Source organism: Orcinus orca, chromosome 11, assembly GCF_937001465.1.
Source record: "Orcinus orca chromosome 11, mOrcOrc1.1, whole genome shotgun sequence".
In the NCBI taxonomy this organism is placed as follows: Eukaryota; Metazoa; Chordata; class Mammalia; order Artiodactyla; family Delphinidae; genus Orcinus; species Orcinus orca.
This window is the reverse complement of record NC_064569.1, coordinates 11697389-11713612: the sequence shown is the minus strand read 5'-3', so window position 1 is coordinate 11713612 and position 16224 is coordinate 11697389. Positions and strand designations below refer to the sequence as shown.

The 16224-nt window shown below is 38.0% G+C and overlaps 1 protein-coding gene across 1 annotated transcript; it reads left to right on the top strand.

Moving 5' to 3' along the window:
• Positions 1–957: 957 nt before the first annotated feature.
• WBP11 (WW domain binding protein 11) lies at positions 958–16084 on the top strand. The gene is made up of 12 exons (XM_004281119.4): positions 958–1114; positions 2862–2988; positions 3508–3539; positions 4408–4501; positions 7344–7540; positions 8449–8582; positions 8792–8991; positions 9588–9779; positions 11747–11851; positions 12287–12577; positions 13715–13897; positions 15069–16084. Exons 2-12 carry the CDS (start codon positions 2925–2927, stop codon positions 15500–15502), a joined length of 1926 nt encoding a protein of 641 aa, XP_004281167.1. The 5' UTR covers positions 958–1114; positions 2862–2924; the 3' UTR covers positions 15503–16084.
• The last annotated feature ends 140 nt before the right edge of the window (positions 16085–16224 follow it).

Here is a 16224-nt window from a genome sequence, read left to right as displayed (position 1 = left end):
ATTCAGGTAAGGGATCAATCTTATCAGTTAAGCCCACATTTAAATATTTTCTCAACATTAATACATACCTCCGTCAAGATTTTGGAATATTTATAACTGATAGTAAGAATTGGCCTATATCTAACATTTTCCTATAAGTGATAGTACTGATATTTTTTTAATGTTTAAACTCACCTTTAGGGGGAAAAGAGTCTTAAAGAGCAGATAAAAGATAAGGAAAGGACGAAGATTAGAGCTAAGGGAATAATCCCCTTTGTATGGTGACATCATAAAGGATTTTTGGTGGGTGAAAAGACCAGAAACTAAAAGAGCCAATATAAACCAACCTCCACACTCGTAAATTTAAAACTGATTGTACAAATATCCCCATATTTCCTCTTCAAAAACACGAATCCTGTAGATTAGCACTCTGGGATTCTAACACGGGCACTGAATTGCTCAGGTCTACAAATATTCTTTGTGTAAAAACAACTACTCAACTTCCAGGCGCACAGCACGCTAGCGAAGCGCATCTTCCGGGGATTCGTTTTCTAACGGAAACTCCCGAAAGATCGCACGCGCTTACGTCATGAAAGAAACAAAAAACCTACAATACACAATTCAAGGTGACAGGCACAGCGCTAAACATTTCCCTATCGGTTATCCGCAGGCCTCTGGCGTCTCAATAAATGGAGCTCCCGGAAATTAGGTCAGAATGCCTGCGGCGAGGTAGGACAGTGGTCCCATCAGCCAATCATATATATCCCCCCCCCCCCGGCTTCATTTTCATATTCTTATTGGGCTAGGTAAGTGTCAATCAACATGAAGCTCTTGTACTGCGTAGTGAAGGCGGGCTTTTAGTCTATAACCAACCAATTCGGTACTGTATTGTAGCGGAACACACTCTGGTCCTGGAGTTCTTGGTTACTCTCTATGGTTCCAGGGCGAAGAAACGCTGAGATCTTCGGCCCGTAGGGACAGGAAGTGACGTAAGGATGGCGGAGGGGCGCGAGGTTTCAAGATGGCGGGGGCTGGTGGGCTGATTGAGAGGCAGAGGTGAAGGGCCCTACGAAGTCAAAGAGGCCGAGAATCGTCCCCTCCCCGCTTCTCATAGCCCCAGGAGCCCAGCAGAAGTGTGAGTGTGCGGGATCGTTCCGCTCCGTTTTTTCATCTTTCCCGTCTCTTCCCGCGGCCCGCGCGGTTGCCTCGGGGACACCAGGCCCTTCCGCCCTGCTCTTCCTCTCAGCAGTTGGGGTCTCCGCGATCGCGGACTAGGGGATCCCCTGGGGCGGCGCGGCGTCCAGCGGTCAAGCGGCTGACTTCGCCCGGGTCGGTCAGCGCCGCCTCCTGACGTTGCCCGGTTGGTTGCCTTAGGCTTGATGTCCTGCACCTCGAGGCAGGGTCAACTGTCGCTGTGGTTTTGGCAGTTGCTAATGCTGTTGGCTCCTATGGTGGACCTGGGCTCCGTCTCTTTGTAGCCTCTTTGACTGTTGAGAGTTCCCCTGAACAGCCCCGTGACTCGATTTCCCTATCACCTCTGCTTTGAGATAGAAAAGTAGTCTGTGCATGCAAACTAAGACTCCAGTGTCTTCTGTAAAAATTTTCTGTACTTCGTATCTATTCTAGGTTTCAGGTGTGGGAGAGGAGGGTTAAAAACACGGGCCTGAGGGTAATTGAAAGAGGGAGGCAGAAAAGATCCAGGCCATCAAAGATGTAAGAGCTTCTATTTCTGCTAATCTTGCTTGTTTCCGCTTCCTTCTCCCTCGCTCCCGGTTTTTCTGAGAAGGAAACCCTTGACAGGGCAAATCGGTTGCCACTGGAACAGCTTGGAAGCTTTTAGCAGAAAGCAAGGCAGTTGAACAGTTGCTGAAAGACGCATTCGCCAATAAACTTGCCTGACAGAATCTTCATGAAGGGAAGGTGTAATTCTGTGGTCTGCTAAAAAATCTACCTCATGATCTTACCTTTCCCACGCTTGAAAAGTGTCTGCTTTCAAAAGGAAGGAAATTTATCACCCTTTATTATTGGAAAGAGCAAGTATCAAAAAGCTAAACCTCATTCATTTGGAATGACAGGAAGAAGGGATATAATAGTGTTTCGGTTAATTAAAATGTTGATTTATAAAATAGGTTCCCTCAAACACAGTTATCCCTTTCGGTTACCTTAAAAAATACAAATCAGGAGTCAAGTAGGCATTATTAATAAAATATCTTAATGTTGATGTTTTTAGAAGATCTCTCATATAATATCAATACTTTATTTTGAATATTTGTGTTTTTAGTTATGGTTTAAGATTCTGCTTGAGCGTCAGGAATTACATCTGAATTAGAACTAAATCTGAATTAAATAGGCTTAAATTAATGAGTTCTTACTGTCTTAGAGATGATGGGAATACATGCCAAGAAACCGTGGAGAGAGGCAAGGCTGAGCTGTTTGTCGTTGAGCCCAGATCATTACCCTGTTCCCTTTTTATTCCTTTTTCACCCTACATGTAAATAAAGGGAGGATATAGGAAAAGAACTAATGGCTTCTCATCTACATGGTTTATGTCATATTGTTGAGGCATTTTTTGATTGATTTTTTTCAATTGACGAGTCAGTGCTGTGATCCAGAAAAGAAAGTTAATTGACGACTTAATGATATTCATAGTGGTCTTCAGACCCATTACCATTATGTTATAAATAATAATAGGAATCTAATTTTTTGTGGTTAGAGAAGTTGAGGCTGTCTTTCCTGCACACTAAAGTCAAAACTAGGGAAAGAACAAGGTCTTAATAATAAAAGTTTCTTTTCAGAGATTGGTAGGAAGAAAATTTTATAAATATAAAAAGGAAGAAATTTTGTAAATCTAGGAAAAATAAGCTATTTTTTTATCTTTGCAGGTTTTTAGGTTTTGTTTTTGTTTTGTTTTTTAAACAAGCAAGTAAACCACACAAATTGTCAACATGGGACGGAGATCTACATCATCCACCAAGAGTGGAAAATTTATGAACCCCACAGACCAAGCCAGTAAGTGTCCATTAATGTGGAATGATGAAGAAGAGGGGTGGTAAAAACTGTAAGCTTTAGGGAGTGTACTTTATTATTTCTTAATTATAAGATCAGCAGTGTTAGGAGGTGTCAGTTGTATAAAGTTATCTAGTGTTCTAGTGGGCACATGATTAAAACTTTTAAGCATGAAAAAAATTAGTACCCGTGTTTCTAATTTGATTGACTTGCAAAGTAGAATTGGCAATTCTCTTTGTATTTGGAATTTTGAACAAATTGTTTTGCAAGTTCTTATTTAGTATTTTATGACATCTTTTCAGATTCATAGTTATTTTTTAAGGAACTTAAAAATGTCTTGAGACATTTTTGGTTGACATAATTGGAAGGGTGCTATTGGCATCTAGTGGGTAGAGGCAAGAATGCTGCTAAATATCCTACAGTGCACGGGGCAACCTCGGACAGTAATCTGTATTAAATTGGAGAAAATGCTAATGTTTAGGATTTTAAAGTTTTATATTCTTCCTCTCTCCCTCTCTTAAGGAAAAGAAGCTCGGAAGAGAGAATTAAAGAAGGTACGATTTCAGAAGCATCCTGTTAGATATAAATGTAGTTTGGCACATCTTGTTATTTGAGATGAGTGGATTTAGAAAACATTTCCAGTTATTTTCCAGAAAAGATATTTTATGCTTCTCATAACAAACCGTAAGATTTACTAAGCCAAAATACTGTACTTAGAAACTGAACTGAAATAATTTTGTAGATGAGCTCATGATGGGTTACTGTAACATGGTTTATTTGATTACCCTTCCCAGTGACTTAAATAAATACTTAAAAAAATAATTCTCTTTTGCTATTTATTATAACATACTGCTTTGTTAGAAGCCACTGAGTTAGTGAATGGAAGTAAATGTGATGATAAATAGCTTTGTACATCCATTTTCTTGACTATGTAGTTGTTGAGTTTGTCGCAAAAAGCTTCCCCAGAATAAGAAAGGGTTTACTTTTTAGTATCATACCTTAACACATTGAGAGAACCTAGATTTTTAATAGTTTTCAACTGTTTATTCTTGTTTCATTGCTGACATTAAATTTCTGCAAAATTTTTCTCTAATGTATAATTTTAGAATTTAGCTGCAAACTTTGTTTTAAGGAAAAAAACCCTTAAAATACTTAAGTAACTGCTAAGTCTCACAAGGTTAAAAAGAAATACTTGCCTAAGAAAACACTTCTAATAAATAACATTTATCTTTTTGTCTGAAGTTGAAACATTTTGGGGAGTAAGAAATTAATTACATAACTCTGTTTCTGGTGGTTGAAACAAGTGATCAGAAACCAAGGAGAAGTTCAACTTCAGTTTACATGGATTGTTGAAACAAATTGAAACGAAAACTCAGGAGTGTTCAGCTTCTTTAAATTCTGCTCTTTTTTCATTTTTCTAAGAACAAAAAACAGCGCATGATGGTACGAGCTGCAGTTTTAAAGATGAAGGATCCCAAACAAATTATCCGGGACATGGAAAAATTGGATGAAATGGGTAAGAATTTATAAAGTGCTGGATTTTACAACAGGGATAATAGTCTGATACATAGAGGCAGGCAGGTAATGAGTGAAACAGCACAGACACAAGAAATATAGAAAAGCTTATGGCATGTGATGCTTAGATTTAGTTTTAGAGTTAGAAGAACAGTGGGGTGAGGGGCTATTACAAACTGGAAAGCTCATCTAGAATAAGAGGGAAGCCATTCTTTAGCTTTAGCTAATTGTTTTTTATAAGTTAACAAAAGCCCAGTTTGGCTTGCTCATTTTTTTAAGAGAATACTAAGTCTGGATTTTGAAATCACCTTGGGGTTTTTTTGTTTTGTATTTTAATATTGGCAACTACCATTTAAATCTAAATATTGGACCACCGTGAATATAAGTCAATTTCCCATCTTTTCCAATGAGAAGATGCAAAGATAATTGACCACTTAGTAAGGATATAGAAGAAATCAAATACTTAAAATCAAATTTTAAAACTATCGTATTAGGATTTCTTCCTTTTTCACACTTAACAGAATAATTTTATCCAGTCTCATCATGTGCATCTTCAATATCACTGCTTTGTCATAACTGGAATCACATGAAATAATTGCATGTTGTCTTTTCTTGTATCTGAGTTGCTTGAGAATCATCTGTGATGCTGCCATTGGAAGTTTTATCCTAACTCACAAAAAAGTTTCTTTAGTTTAACCAAAACCTCTTCAAAATAGAATGCAGTTTTACCAAGTTCCAAAGATCCTATAACATATTTAATTAACCTTTACTTCCCTTATTTATATACTTTATACTTGCAGGTATGTGAGGGAAAAAATCCTAGAAAGTATTTTTAACAGAACATTATACAATTAAGTAAAAGTAGGAGTCAGAATGGTGCAAAGTGGCGTTAGGTAGTTATAATTAATACAGAGGACGAGTCACAAAATGGATTCCATATTCAGCCCATTCTCTTAACTTTAGAACATGGAGTTTTTCATTTTCCTTTTTTTTTTTAGTAGCTTTCAAACATCCAAAAATAAAATAGTCTAACTAACTCCATGCTTTTCAGCTGTCAAATTTTTGCCAATTCTGTCTTCTGCCCCCTGCTGTTTTTCTTTTTAATTGCATGTTAAAGTGATCTTTACAAGTTTTGTTTACAAAGGTTTCCAAACAAGTTTGGTGGTTTGCCTAAAAAACAGAGATAGTGAGTAAAAGAGATACAGTGGAACTTCTCAATGATGCATTAAATGGGGTTCAAAAAAATCCAGTTATGTGGGGTTATGGTATTACAAGCTTTCTGAAATAATGTGGCAGAGCCTCTGCAGCCAGCCTGGGCAAGAGTTCTGGGTCAGGTTGTATCATCTCGCGTCTTTCCCAGTTCAGCTATAACTGATTCCACTTGTTGCCTGTTCTAAATATTGGTAGGGACAATTCCTAGCCCTAGGATGTCAGGATATTACCTGCTGAATGACCCCAAATTGTATAGTAATAACTGAGGTTTATTGAGCTCTTACCTTGCTACATACCAGGTTTTTTCCCCACGTTTTCATTTAATCTTCATGACAACTGTTTTGGGTAGGTGTATTGCCCCTATTTTACAGATGAGGAAACTCAGGCACAGAGACGTTATGTACCTTTCTCAAGGTTATACTGTTAGGAAGTGGCAGAGCTGGGATTTAAAGTCAAGCATTTAGCACTTTCATTAATCACACTAGGAATAGTGTGGTTTGAGGCCATACTTCTAGTTTTGAGTAAGTCATCAAGGTTAATAGTTAATAGGATTTAAGAAAGATGACAATTAAGCTTGTGATTCTTTTAAGAAAAAGGAAGGAACACTATTCATCACAGCTCTAATTACAATTTATAAAACTCAATACAAACTAAGCAGAAAAAAGTGTACCTTGACTCCCATAATTGGGAGATTCTGGAGGGAAGCTTGTCTCAAAAACCCAGATATCATTAGCAAGACTGTCCATCTGTCTGACCACTCTCTGTCAGCATACTGCTAGTGAATTTCTTGGTATAGAAGGTGGAATATGTGTGTGGAATTAGTGGTGGTTGAGAGATGAGGCCATAGACTGCTCTAGTTTTATTTCATTCCTGCTTGTGAGAGCTTCTCTCTCCCATATTTAAAATCTCAGAGGAGGATCTGGTCCCAATTTGGATCGTACGCCGATTAATCTCTGAGTCAGTTAGTGGCAAGGGGGATGGAGGGAGGCAGGTATGGTTGACTAGGCAGGCCTGGGAGTCCTGTGCTAATCTCTCTTGGTCCCTTTAGGGACCTGAAATTAAGCCCCATGTTGAACACATGGGAGAGAAAGACTTATATGGTAGCTAAACAAGGAATACTAACCCATATAAAAGTAATAGTTGAGTGGTAAGCCAGACACCACTGGATATTTTATTTGTGTTCTCATTTGATCATCAGAGCTTGATTGTGAAGTAGTTGATGTCTCCATTTTCCAGATGAAGAAGCTGAAGATCAGAGAATTCAAGTAAAATGCCAGAGATCTCAGAATTAAATGACAGAGCCAGTGTAGCATGTAAACCCAGGTTTGTCTGACTGAAGCTTCACTATATCAGGTTGTTAGCATAGAGGAGTGAAAATTGATTTTTATTACAATGATGATAAAGTCAATTAGGTGACATTTCTTAGAAAAGGAAGTAAAATTAATGGCCTTCTTAAAGGGGTGGAATTTTAATAAATAGTGCATTTCTTTTGACAAGAATATATCTGATGTCTGGATCCTTTTGAAAAGTTTTAACATATAAGGAGATTTTTATTAAATGATATAGCCTATTGATACCTAGACAAAGTGACTTTTTTGTATTTAATTTCATAATCTGCTCTTTTCTCTCAGAGTTTAACCCAGTGCAACAGCCACAGTTAAATGAGAAAGTGCTGAAAGACAAGCGTAAAAAGCTACGTGAAACCTTTGAACGTATTTTACGACTCTATGAGAAAGAGAATCCAGATATTTACAAAGAATTGAGAAAGCTAGAAGTCGAATATGAACAGAAGAGGGCTCAACTTAGCCAATATTTTGATGCTGTCAAGGTAATCAAGTTTCTTTTCAGAGCTAAACTAAAACTTTATGTTTAGATCTGCTCTTAAAGTTGTTCATGGGAGACCTGATCGTGTTGAACCACCTCCTCTTGGCAGTTTCTTGTCAACTAAACATACACCTACCCCATGAGCCAGCAAATATAAATCTGTGTATTTATACAAGAGAAGTTGATCTACCTGCCAATACAGTAATAGCTGAAGAGTGGAAACAGCCCAGCTGTCCATGAAGAAGATCATGGATCAACTGTTATATATTCATAAAATTGAATACTACTCAATGATAAAAAGGAATGATCAACTGATACTCAAAACAACATGAGATTTAAACACATTTTTTTAATGGATAAATCTCAAAAACATGCGATCCTTTCTTCATGGTTATGATTCCACTGAACACCAGGCAAAACTAATTTATGGAGGAAAGATTTTGTATCAGTGGTTGCCTTGGGACAGTGTTAGGGATTGATTGGGAGGGAGTATGAGGTATATGCATTTGTCAGAACTCATTGGATTTGTACATTTCATTGTAAATTTTGCCTCAAAATAAAAATGAAAAAAAAAACAAATGGTATAATTTTGGTAAAGTAGGTAGTATGGGTCCCATTTTACAGATAAGGAAGCTAAGGTAACTTGCTAAAGTCATACAGCTCATATGTGACAGAAATTCAGCAAAGGCAGACTAATTTTAGAGCCCACGCTCTACCACTGAATATATATTATTCTGAAGTTTCAGTTGATTGGCAGTCTTAGCAATGTTGACTTGCAGCTTTGTATTCTTGTTTTTCATGATATTTGTGTTAGGTGGAAAGCAAATCCAGGTTCTGAAACAGCTGATGTTGAATTTTTAGTGTTGAGTTTGGGGATTACTCTTATCTATTGAAAGATTCTCCCTGTTTCAGAATGCGCAGCATGTGGAGGTGGAGAGCATTCCTTTGCCAGATATGCCGCATGCTCCTTCCAACATCCTGATCCAGGACATTCCACTTCCTGGCGCCCAGCCGCCCTCCATCCTTAAGAAGACTTCAGCCTATGGGTAAGGAAGTGGTAACAGAGTCAAACAGCGTGTAGTAGAAGCGTCTCTTGACTGTCCTGTGCCAAAATTAATGCAGTGGGAAATAAAGGACAGTGGGGGTGTAAGCAGTTCCTCATTTGATTAGCTATGAAATGAGAAATCCTTTGAAAATTGTTCAGAAGAGGAAGTAGATACCTCAATTATGTGATTACTGTACATTTTCTTTACAGACCTCCAACTCGGGCAGTTTCTATACTTCCTCTTCTTGGACATGGTGTTCCACGTTTGCCCCCTGGCAGGAAGCCTCCTGGTCCTCCCCCTGGTCCACCTCCTCCTCAAGTCTTGCAAATGTATGGCCGTAAAGTGGGCTTTGCCCTAGATCTTCCCCCTCGTAGGCGAGATGAAGACATGTTATATAGTCCCGAACTTGGTAAGGAGTTCCTTTTGCTCTTAGAACCTTTCCACTATCATTTTTTATGTTGGCTGTTGAACCATCTTGTTCACCACCCTCAGAGCTTGGGAAATAAATGAGGATAGCATGTACATACCAACAGACGGATAAATCATAGAATCTACCCAAGTAAAAGCAGCATGCATAAGGAAGTATGGAAATGTTTGTTGTGTTTTAAATTAGACTTCTTGAAGATGTCACTCTCTTACCATCAATTCCTTAAGACCTGGATAACTTGGATACCCGCTTCCCTTTTAGCTTTATCATTATCAGACTAGAGCATCATTGTATACAGTCACAATGATTGTGTATGTGCATGTCTGTATGTAACCTTCTAAGTAGAATTTGTTTTCAAATTTGAACCTTTTAGAAAAAAATCTTACATTATCAAAAAGAATTTAAAACAATTGTCAAGTGAAAATATTGTCAGACTATATGAATAGCTGAGATCATACATAGAAATTTTTAAAACAAATTATTTTGAGTTAAATAGCCTGATTTTCTGTATTTGGGGGTGCCATGTAGTGGAGGATCCACATGTATAACTTGTTCCCGGCTTCCTCCTCCCTTTTCAGCTCAACGGGGTCATGATGATGATGTTTCCAGCACCAGTGAAGATGACGGCTATCCTGAAGACATGGATCAGGATAAGCATGACGACAGTACTGATGACAGCGACACTGACAGATCAGATGGAGAAAGTGAAGGGGATGAATTTGTGCACCGTGATGATAATGAGAGAGAAAACAATGAAGAAAAGAAGTCAGGTATGTGCAGATGAAAATTCCATGATATTGATCAATAAGAAGCACACAAGCCTAAGGTCCTGATTTATTAATGGATCTGTGAAGGCAATTGTGAGGTCCTTGAAAGGAGGGATCAATGCTTTATTCATCTTTATATTTCTAAAATCTCAAAGTTGTTGACACATAATAAGTACTAGATGGATAATTATGAGGGGGAAAAAAAAATCTAAGCAGTATATGTAATTTAAAAAAAAAGCCTATGTGGTAAAGTCCACTTTTGGGGGAAAAGATAGCTATTCTTAGCTATTCAACAGCATAAAGATGTTCTGTCATGGATATGTATAGGAAAGAGAGAATAACCACATAATTGTATCAAGAAAACCACATGGTTTTTAATGAGTCTGTTTAAATATCTACATTCAAAGCCCTTTAAATTTTCTGTGCTCGTGGTATCTTACATGAACGAGAACCATAGTTAACATAAAGGTACACCTGTGAGTAGAGTCATGATTTAATGGAAACATGTCATACTTATAATGTGTGTTATGTGTTTGTTTGATTATGATAAATTCAGACTGAGTTACATATACTTTTAGAAAGAAGCTATGGCATTCATCAAGAAAATTTACAAAATGTATAGTTTGTCACATTTCAGTAGTCTTGGAGCTTCTTTGGTAATTGTTTTTGCAGGCTGCAACACAGTATATATTAGTAATACTACTGATATTAGTATTAATAATGATAAATTTTTCTCCTGATATTTCTTAAGAATCATTATTGCAAACCAGAAAGCTAGTTTAAAGGGGTGGATAGAGCTGGTAATGAAAAATGATAGAGGACACTTAAGGTAGGACCTAGTACTTTAAAATATCAATAGAAAGTTGCTAGAGCCACAGCAGTTCTTTTTTTCTCTAGACTGCGATCATTTGCCTCATTTTCCTTTTTTTCAGCCAACTAGTTTTTTTTGTTTGTTTTTACTAGTTAGTTTTTCTTATATATATTCATCAGTGCACATGTGCTGGAAATGGTTATCCTAACTATAATTTGACATTCAGCTAATAATTGAGTTTCTACTATATGCAAGGCATTTTTCTAGACACTAAGGATGCAGAGTAAATAATACTGAAGCCCTGCCCACGTGGAACTTCTATCCTCCTGTAAATGTTTACCGTCTAAGAATAAGAATGCTCCTAATACTGCACCATTTAGCATGTTTAGGTGTCTAGTGGAGAGCCCTTGTCAGGTTGAGAAGTTTCCTTCTAGTCTAAGTTTGCTAAGAGTTTTTATTATAAATACTTCGTAAGTATCTGTTGGGATGTTATTATTTTTCTTTCAGTTGTTTATTGTAATGAATTATATTCATGGCTTTTCTAATGTTAAACCATTTTGCATTTCTGGGACCAATGCTGCATGTTTATGATGTATTTTTCTTTTAAAACACTATTGAATTCAATTTGCTTGTATTTTATGTTGGCCAGCAGGTTAGTTTTGGTATTAGGGTTATGCTAGCTTCAAGTTGTGGGTAGCATTCCGTCTTTTCCTGTGCCCTTTTACAGTAAATTTCTGTAACTTAACGTTTGGCTGAATTTTCTCATAAAATTATTTGGGCCAGGTGCCTTTGAGGGGCTTGCTCTTTGACTACCATTTTAATTTTTTATGTTCTGATCTTATCACTTCTTTGACCAATTATAAGTAATTTATATTTTTCTAGAAAATCATCTATTATTTTAATCTGGGTGTTTGATTTTATTGGCATAAAGATGTTAATAGTATTCTTTAAATTTTTTAAATTTGTAACTTTGAAATCACTGTAGCATATATTTACCATCAGTTGGCATTTGATTTACTATCTTTAATATGGCTATGTCTCTCTGCCAAGTAGTGGGAAGCAATTATATCTAGTACTTTATAGCGTTTGTCTTATAGTAAGCATATACTGAATTTTGTTGATCCCAATCCACTCCATTCTCCCTTCTCTGACCCTTTAGGTCTGAGTGTGCGATTTGCAGATATGCCTGGGAAATCAAGGAGGAAGAAGAAGAAGAACATGAAGGAGCTGACTCCTCTTCAAGCCATGATGCTTCGAATGGCAGGTAAGGCAGGGAAAGAACAGCGAATCACCTTTTGGTATTTCCTCCTGCCGGTTGCTTTACATATATTTTCCTATTTAATATGTCAGCAATCAAGTAATAAATCCTTGTTTTTCAAAAGTCAAGGTTTGGAGACATAATCCTTGTTTTTCAAAAGTCAAGGTTCAGCTGCCCAAAGTTACATGACTAGTTAGTAGTTGGACTGGCATTTAAGTTCAGGTCTGTCTTGTTCTAAAACTTGGGCTCATTCCACTCTGCTACACTAGCATGGATAAGTAGAATACTATTTTACTCTTGCGTTATCTAAGTATTTTATTGAAGAAGACTTGATTGTTAATTTTAAGAAAGCATTTATTGAGCATGTGTTTCAGGCATCGCTGTTTTACAGGCTGTAAGAAATGAGTCAACTCCATGTGCCTGGTTTAAAATTTCTTTCAGGTCAGGAAATCCCTGAGGAGGGACGAGAAGTAGAGGAATTTTCAGAAGACGATGATGAAGATTCTGATGATTCTGAAGCAGAAAAGCAGTCACAGAAACAGCATAAGGAGGAATCTCTGTCTGATGGCACATCTTCTGCTGCTTCACAGCAGCAGGCTCCTCCACAGTCTGTTCCTCCTTCTCAGATACAAGCACCTCCCATGCCAGGACCACCTCCTCTTGGACCACCACCTGCTCCACCTTTACGGCCACCTGGACCACCTACAGGCCTTCCTCCTGGACCACCTCCAGGTAAGTACTTACACGTTGTAAATAAATAAGTCTAAATGTGGTTAAAATGAAGTTATTTCAAAAAATATACATCATTAGTGTTGATGATTTCTTGTTTCCTCCTCGTGTAATTCCCTAAGAAATCAAGATTCTCAAAGGATAAGCACAACTTGCTCATTCCTACAACATTGTTTGCAAGTCATAGTGCTTCTGACAGCCATCTTTTTCTCCAAAGCTCTTCCTTTTTCAGGGTTAGTTCTGATTTTAGTCGGCAGAAACCTGGAGTATGTAACTGGGAGTTTCTTTAGTATTAGTTTTTTTTTTGGTTTGTTTTGCGGTACACGGGCCTCTCACTGTTGTGGCCTCTCCCATTGTGGAGCACAGGCTCCGGACGTGCAGGCTCAGCGGCCATGGCTCACGGGCCCAGCCGCTCCGCAGCACGTGGGATCTTCCCAGACCGGGGCACGAACCCATGTCCCCTGCATCCACAGGCGGACTCTCAACCACTGCGCCACCAGGGAAGCCCAGTATTACTTTTTAATATGACAAGTTGACCCAGTTCTGAGTTGGTAGCAAGCGGGACTAGAGCACAGTAAATACTGTTGTGTATCCTTCTTTGGTTGGGAGTTTTTGGATATCAGTGTAATCATTATAGTTAGAGACAGAGTCATCAGTGTTAATCAAGTCTTTGGCTTAAAAGTTTAAAAAAGTTTATTTACAATTTGAAACAACATGTAAAACTTGTTGGCTAATTATGATTTTAGTCCTTCATCCTGTAGTCAGCCAATTAAATCTTCAGTTGAATTCATCCTCTTCTGATTGGTGCAAAGCAAAATTACCTTTCTTATGACATTCTCAGTGGTCTTTGTCTGTATATCTTAATGAGTTTCAGGGGATCCTTAAAGCACCCTGCTCTATATTCCATTTTCAGCTTATATTGGAACCATTTAAGAAGTCTCATCTTCATATATTTCCAGCCCAGCAGAGCTGTGATTTTGTCAGTGCTGGGAAATAAAGAGAAATGGTCCATAATAAATGTTGAAGTTACCTGATTTCAGGTTAACGTGATAAGTTAAACTAAATCTCAGTCACCTTATACCGCAGTTACTACTTCGAATATATTTGTTTGACATTAACTAATCACTTTTCTCTTTTTAGGAGCTCCTCCATTCCTGAGACCACCCGGAATGCCAGGGCTCCGAGGGCCTTTACCCCGACTTTTACCTCCAGGACCACCACCAGGTCGACCCCCTGGCCCTCCCCCTGGTCCACCTCCAGGTCTGCCTCCTGGCCCTCCTCCTCGGGGACCCCCACCCAGGCTACCTCCCCCTGCACCTCCAGGTGAGGCATTGATTTCTATGACAAAAACTTGTCTACTATATATCTCATTTGCTCTAAGACATTTTCACATTTCAATATCCTGAAATCAAGGGGTATCTTAAAATAGTGGTTTTTATTTGCTTTTGGCGTAGATTGAAGTTGAGTTCTTCCAGATGGTATTTGCCTTTGATTCTACCTATCACATGAGGGACTTTTTCCACCCAGAGAACACTTTGGATTAAATTCTTCATTTAAGACTTTTTTTTTAGGACTACACTTAGAATTGTGAAGTCATGCCATACATCTGCATGAGTATCAGTTGAGTTTACAATCACAAGGGAGATGTTTTTTTCCATTCTCTTTACCCAGTATCAAGGTTAGATATGCAAATTTCCTTGTGATCTTCTTAGATGTGACAGGTATGTATGGTTTACTACACTGACTGTCTCAGTTTAATGTGAAGGTCTCCTTTTAAGCTCCTCAGCTTGGACTTGAACTTTTTTTCTCTCTCTCAGTGGTATTTGGAATAATTATGAGTCTGTATAAGCAATAGCATCTTAGGTTTGATGAAATTTGGTATTTTATAATCACAATCTTAGAAGAGGCATTTGGAGAAATTAAATCTGCACTTCCTGGTAAATGATGATGGTATGTCTGAGCCAACAATAAGACGTGAATTCTTTTCCAGTAATGGTGACATTTTGTGATTAGATTTTCTCATCCCAGGGTTAAAATTATATTTCCTATCCATTGAGTTACCTTTTGAGGGGGAGAAGTGTTGTGCAAATCAGTAAATAACGGATGGGAATCAAATCCCCAACCTTCATTCTGATAGCATCTGCGATCTACAGGTAGAATAGAATCTTGGGCTGTCAAATTTCAGATTTGACAATTTGAGATCATATTTGAAACCAGTTGATGTTGTTAATTTTACTTTATAAGTTTAAAGGAGCACATTACTGAGAGAGGAAAAAACATAAGTACAGGGATACAAACAGAAGGTGAATACTGTTTTATAAAAGATATTCTTTACTATCAGAATATATTCCTGAGTTTCAAATAGCAAACAACATGATTTATTTTCTATAAATTTTCCATTTAAAAAAATTGTCAACCTATGTTTTTAACATCCTTAATAGTAGTTAAATTTTATCCTTGTGGTATTCATCTGCCCGTTTTCTCCTTCATTTAGGTATCCCTCCACCTCGTCCTGGCATGATGCGCCCACCTTTGGTGCCTCCACTTGGACCTGCCCCACCTGGGCTTTTCCCACCAGCTCCTTTGCCGAACCCGGGGGTTTTAAGTGCTCCACCCAACTTGATCCAGCGACCCAAGGCGGATGATACAAGTGCAGCCACCATTGAGAAGAAAGCCACAGCAACCATCAGTGCCAAGCCACAGATCACTAATCCCAAGGCAGAGATTACTCGATTTGTGCCCACCGCACTGAGGGTACGTCGGGAGAATAAAGGGGCTACTGCTACTCCCCAGAGAAAGTCAGAGGATGATTCTGCTGTGCCTCTTGCCAAAGCAGCCCCCAAATCCGGTCCATCTGTTCCCGTCTCAGTACAAACTAAGGATGATGTTTATGAAGCATTCATGAAAGAGATGGAAGGGCTGCTGTGACAGCTTTTGATGCTAGAACAGGCTTCTGTTCACATCAGTGGTTCATGGAGAGAGAGGCCCTTATTCAACTTAGGTGAAAGAGCCACTTTCACTGTCAGGGTATTTTTAATTTCAGTTCAAGGAATATCCTAAAGTTTAGCCTTGTTCAGAATTTACTGCATATAAAAGAGGGTATTTCATTCAAAATAGATTGGTTATTGAAGCAGTGCTGCTAACATCCATCCCCTTTCATACCACCATTTTCATCCCACTTCTTCCCCTACTCCAGTTCCTTGGAAACTTGTCATCAAGGGGATCTTTGTTACTTATTTGTTTTGATTCTCGTGTGCTGTGGGCACTGGAGTAGAGATTTCTAAAAAACCAGTTTATTTCACCCCATCTTGCCTTTCATGTTTGAGTTATTTTTAATGTTTTCTTGTAAATATTTTGTAATATTGTAGTGAAATGGGTCACAATGTCATTTCCTAATACAAAGCAAGATATGTGGGAAGAAAATGTACAATTCTTTGATTAAAATTATTTCCCACTGACCTAAACTTTAAGTGTTTCATGGAATAAATAAATAAATGTTCTACACCAAGACATCCTCTGTGTTACTGATAACGTATAAACATAATATCTGTTTTATGGGCAGAAAAGAAGCAAGTATTTAAAACTTGGGTTTAAGGAACTACCATTTCTGGTATGGAATGAGAATTTTATTGAAAACGTGGTTAACATGT

Bases quoted from the DNA above. Each gene is read 5' to 3' on its own strand.
- WBP11 (XM_004281119.4), top strand. From the start codon at position 2,925: ATGGGACGGAGATCTACATCATCCACCAAGAGTGGAAAATTTATGAAC. The intron at 3,540-4,407 runs GTACGATTTCAG...CATTTTTCTAAG, and splicing joins GGAAGAGAGAATTAAAGAAG to AACAAAAAACAGCGCATGAT. The intron at 13,898-15,068 runs GTGAGGCATTGA...TCCTTCATTTAG, and splicing joins ACCTCCCCCTGCACCTCCAG to GTATCCCTCCACCTCGTCCT.